We start from the raw sequence: 5000 nt of genomic DNA, 5'->3' as shown, positions 1-5000 counted from the left end.
GGCTGCTGCTGCCTGGGTGTCTGAACACAAGGCTCTCTTCACAAACCCTCTTTAGGCTGGGCTGTGTGTTACAGGCTGGGATCACTAGGCCTCCTACACAAACCACATGGTTCTGTGTGTGTGTGTGAGCGCGTCTTCAGATCTAATGTTGGAAAATCCAGATTTGTATTTGTCGACAAGCTTTCCTTAGTGTGTGTGTGTATATTTCAATATCTGTATACAGCACTATTTGTGCCTAAGATGCTTGCACTGTACACATTATGTAGATGTGACTGTGCTGTCCCCAGCCCAGAGCAGGCCAGACTTTGGGACTGTGCTGTCCCCAGCCCAGAGCAGGCCAGACTTTGGGACTGTGCTGTCCCCAGCCCAGAGCAGGCCAGACTGTGTGACTGTGCTGTCCCCAGCCCAGAGCAGGCCAGACTTTGGGACATGTGCTGTCCCCAGCCCAGAGCAGGCCAGACTGTGGGACTGTGCTGTCCCCAGCCCGGAGCAGGCCAGACTGTGTGACTGTGTGACTGTGCTGTCCCCAGCCCAGAGCAGGCCAGACTGTGTGACTGTGTGACTGTGCTGTCCCCAGCCCAGAGCAGGCCAGACTGTGTGACTGTGTGACTGTGTGACTGTGTGACTGTGCTGTCCCCAGCCCAGAGCAGGCCAGACTGTGTGACTGTGTGACTGTGTGACTGTGCTGTCCCCAGCCCAGAGCAGGCCAGACTGTGTGACTGTGCTGTCCCCAGCCCAGAGCAGGCCAGACTGTGTGACTGTGTGACTGTGTGACTGTGCTGTCCCCAGCCCAGAGCAGGCCAGACTGTGTGACTGTGTGACTGTGTGACTGTGCTGTCCCCAGCCCAGAGCAGGCCAGACTGTGTGACTGTGTGACTGTGTGACTGTGCTGTCCCCAGCCCAGAGCAGGCCAGACTGTGTGACTGTGTGACTGTGCTGTCCCCAGCCCAGAGCAGGCCAGACTGTGTGACTGTGTGACTGTGTGACTGTGTGACTGTGCTGTCCCCAGCCCAGAGCAGGCCAGACTGTGTGACTGTGTGACTGTGTGACTGTGTGACTGTGCTGTCCCCAGCCCAGAGCAGGCCAGACTGTGTGACTGTGCTGTCCCCAGCCCAGAGCAGGCCAGACTGTGTGACTGTGTGACTGTGTGACTGTGCTGTCCCCAGCCCAGAGCAGGCCAGACTGTGTGACTGTGTGACTGTGTGACTGTGCTGTCCCCAGCCCAGAGCAGGCCAGACTGTGTGACTGTGTGACTGTGTGACTGTGTGACTGTGCTGTCCCCAGCCCAGAGCAGGCCAGACTGTGTGACTGTGCTGTCCCCAGCCCAGAGCAGGCCAGACTGTGTGACTGTGTGACTGTGTGACTGTGCTGTCCCCAGCCCAGAGCAGGCCAGACTGTGTGACTGTGTGACTGTGTGACTGTGCTGTCCCCAGCCCAGAGCAGGCCAGACTGTGTGACTGTGTGACTGTGTGACTGTGCTGTCCCCAGCCCAGAGCAGGCCAGACTGTGTGACTGTGTGACTGTGTGACTGTGTGACTGTGCTGTCCCCAGCCCAGAGCAGGCCAGACTGTGTGACTGTGTGACTGTGTGAATGTGCTGTCCCCAGCCCAGAGCAGGCCAGACTGTGTGACTGTGTGACTGTGCTGTCCCCAGCCCAGAGCAGGCCAGACTGTGTGACTGTGTGACTGTGTGACTGTGCTGTCCCCAGCCCAGAGCAGGCCAGACTGTGTGACTGTGTGACTGTGTGACTGTGCTGTCCCCAGCCCAGAGCAGGCCAGACTGTGTGACTGTGTGACTGTGTGACTGTGTGACTGTGCTGTCCCCAGCCCAGAGCAGGCCAGACTGTGTGACTGTGTGACTGTGTGACTGTGCTGTCCCCAGCCCAGAGCAGGCCAGACTGTGTGACTGTGTGACTGTGCTGTCCCCAGCCCAGAGCAGGCCAGACTGTGTGACTGTGTGACTGTGTGACTGTGCTGTCCCCAGCCCAGAGCAGGCCAGACTGTGTGACTGTGTGACTGTGTGACTGTGCTGTCCCCAGCCCAGAGCAGGCCAGACTGTGTGACTGTGTGACTGTGTGACTGTGTGACTGTGCTGTCCCCAGCCCAGAGCAGGCCAGACTGTGTGACTGTGTGACTGTGTGACTGTGCTGTCCCCAGCCCAGAGCAGGCCAGACTGTGTGACTGTGTGACTGTGCTGTCCCCAGCCCAGAGCAGGCCAGACTGTGTGACTGTGTGACTGTGTGACTGTGCTGTCCCCAGCCCAGAGCAGGCCAGACTGTGTGACAGTGTGACTGTGTGACTGTGCTGTCCCCAGCCCAGAGCAGGCCAGACTGTGTGACTGTGTGACTGTGTGACTGTGTGACTGTGCTGTCCCCAGCCCAGAGCAGGCCAGACTGTGTGACTGTGTGACTGTGTGACTGTGTGACTGTGCTGTCCCCAGCCCAGAGCAGGCCAGACTGTGTGACTGTGTGACTGTGTGACTGTGCTGTCCCCAGCCCAGAGCAGGCCAGACTGTGTGACTGTGTGACTGTGACTGTGTGACTGTGCTGTCCCCAGCCCAGAGCAGGCCAGACTGTGTGACTGTGCTGTCCCCAGCCCAGAGCAGGCCAGACTGTGTGACTGTGTGACTGTGTGACTGTGCTGTCCCCAGCCCAGAGCAGGCCAGACTGTGTGACTGTGTGACTGTGTGACTGTGTGACTGTGCTGTCCCCAGCCCAGAGCAGGCCAGACTGTGTGACTGTGTGACTGTGCTGTCCCCAGCCCAGAGCAGGCCAGACTGTGTGACTGTGTGACTGTGCTGTCCCCAGCCCAGAGCAGGCCAGACTGTGTGACTGTGTGACTGTGCTGTCCCCAGCCCAGAGCAGGCCAGACTGGGGGAGCTGGAGGACCAGGCGAGGGCTGCTAAGAAGGGCCAGTGGGCCGAGGGCAGCGGCTCTCACACCGTCCGGGACCTCAAGTACACCATCGAGAACCCCCGCAACTTTGTCGACTCCATGCACCAGAAACCTGTCAATGGTACGTAGAGCCCAGGGGAGCACACACACACACACACACACACACACACACACACACACACACACACACACACACACACACACACACACACACACACACACACACACACACACACACACACACACACACACCACACAGGTATACGTCCCTTTAAGGGGCGTTTGGGTCCTAACTTGTCCTCCCTCCTCCAGCCATCATCGAGCACGTCAGAGATGGGGGTGTGGTTCGAGCTCTGCTGCTGCCTGACTGTTACCTGGTCACTGTCATGCTGTCTGGTGTCAAGGTGAGACCCCCCAGAGACACACACACACTCACATGTACACACATACACACACTCACACATAAAACACACACACTCACATATATTCACACACACACTCACATATACTCACACACACTCAGTAGAAAAATACTGCTGTTTCCATCCTAGATAACCTCCTCAGTGTAACATTCCCTTTTCAACTCAGCTGTCATCTCCACTTTCCTGTGCTAGTAAGGGATAAGAAACTGTGGGTTTACCACTATTATAACCATTTGTGTGTGTGTGTTCCATTTTCCTGCTTTAATTGAGTCCCAGATCTCTTTCCCCAGCAGCTGAGCTCTCTAAGTGGTGATTTGTTATCTCATCTCTCTTACTGATATTACTCATGTTTACAGGCCCAGCTTTCTCTGGGTGCTTTTACAGTCTTATCTGCAAGCCCTTTCCACTTTCGTGTGTGTGTGTGTGTGTGTGTGTTGCTTCACCAGTTTGGGCTCAGAGGATCATTGTTAGGATTCATCGTCATCCCTCTGTCCGTATGAACGACTCCTCATCCTGTTACACTCAGGCTTCCCATCACCATCCCTCATGAGAAGACCTGATTGGTCAGATGACAGTGTTGACGATGAGAGATCAGTTACTCTGCAGACAAGGGTCTTAACCAGTGTCACCTCCCTCCCTTCCTCCCCTGCCTCCCTCCCTCCCTCCCTCCCTGCCTCCCTCCCTGCCTGCCTCCCTCCCTCCCTCCCTCCCTCCCTCCCTCCCTGCCTGCCTCCCTCCCTCCCTCCCTCCCTCCCTCCCTGCCTGCCTCCCTCCCTCCCTCCCTCCCTCCCTGCCTCCCTCCCTGCCTGCCTCCCTCCCTCCCTCCCTCCCTCCCTCCCTCCCTCCCTCCCTCCCTCCCTCCCTCCCTCCCTCCCTCCCTCCCTCCCTCCCTCCCTCCCTCCCTCCCTCCCTCCCTGCCTCCCTCCCTCCCTCCCTCCCTCCCTCCCTCCCTCCCTCCCTCCCTCCCTCCCTGCCTCCCTGCCTCCCTCCCTCCCTGCCTCCCTGCCTGCCTCCCTCCCTGCCTCCCTGCCTCCCTCCCTCCTCAGTGTCCCACCATCAGGCCGCGAGGCTGACGGCACTGAGACCCCGGAGCCGTTTGCAGCCGAGGCCAAGTTCTTCACAGAGTCTCGTCTGCTGCAGAGGGACGTCCAGATCATCCTGGAGAGCTGCCCCAACCAGATCATCCTGGGAACCATCCTCCACCCGGTAACACACACACACACACACACACACACACACACACACACACACACAGAGGCCCTCCCAGGTGCTGATGGTTCCTGTCTCATCTCCAGAACGGCAACATCACAGAGCTGCTTTCTGAGAGAGGGCTTCGCCCGCTGTGTGGACTGGTCCATGGCCGTCTACACCCAGGGAGCAGACAAGCTCCGCGCTGCAGAGAGGTCAGTCCCCAGGGCCTCGTACCTGCCTCTACCTCACCCTGCGCCTCTCTCCTTAAAGCTTCCTTAAATGTTGTCTGACCCCTCCGCCCCCATGCAGATCTGCCAAAGAGCGTAAGGTGCGTATCTGGAAGGACTACGTCGCTCCCACAGCCAACCTGGACCAGAAGGACAGACAGTTCATAGCCAAGGTACGCTGGTGTCAACATAGACCACAAGAACTGGAGTCTGCTCCCCTCCCCTCCTCTCCTCCTTGCTGAGACTGGAGTCTTCTCCTATGCTCCC

General features: G+C 58.3%; 1 protein-coding gene across 1 annotated transcript in view; it reads left to right on the top strand.

Annotated features, from left to right (window-relative positions):
• LOC134038021 (staphylococcal nuclease domain-containing protein 1-like) overlaps window positions 1-4985 on the top strand; it is a 12215-nt gene extending 7230 nt beyond the window's left edge. The window contains 8 exon segments of the mRNA XM_062483613.1: window positions 2854-3014; window positions 3206-3297; window positions 3482-3506; window positions 3609-3624; window positions 4362-4521; window positions 4611-4634; window positions 4636-4718; window positions 4816-4985. Of these exon segments, the coding sequence (XP_062339597.1) occupies window positions 2854-3014; window positions 3206-3297; window positions 3482-3506; window positions 3609-3624; window positions 4362-4521; window positions 4611-4634; window positions 4636-4718; window positions 4816-4975 (721 nt within the window). The 3' untranslated portion in view covers window positions 4976-4985.
• The last annotated feature ends 15 nt before the right edge of the window (window positions 4986-5000 follow it).

The sequence above is a fragment of the Osmerus eperlanus genome, chromosome 17, assembly GCF_963692335.1.
Source record: "Osmerus eperlanus chromosome 17, fOsmEpe2.1, whole genome shotgun sequence".
Taxonomy (NCBI): domain Eukaryota; kingdom Metazoa; phylum Chordata; class Actinopteri; order Osmeriformes; family Osmeridae; genus Osmerus; species Osmerus eperlanus.
The sequence above is the reverse complement of the archived record's forward strand: the minus strand, read 5'-3'. Positions and strand labels throughout refer to the sequence as shown.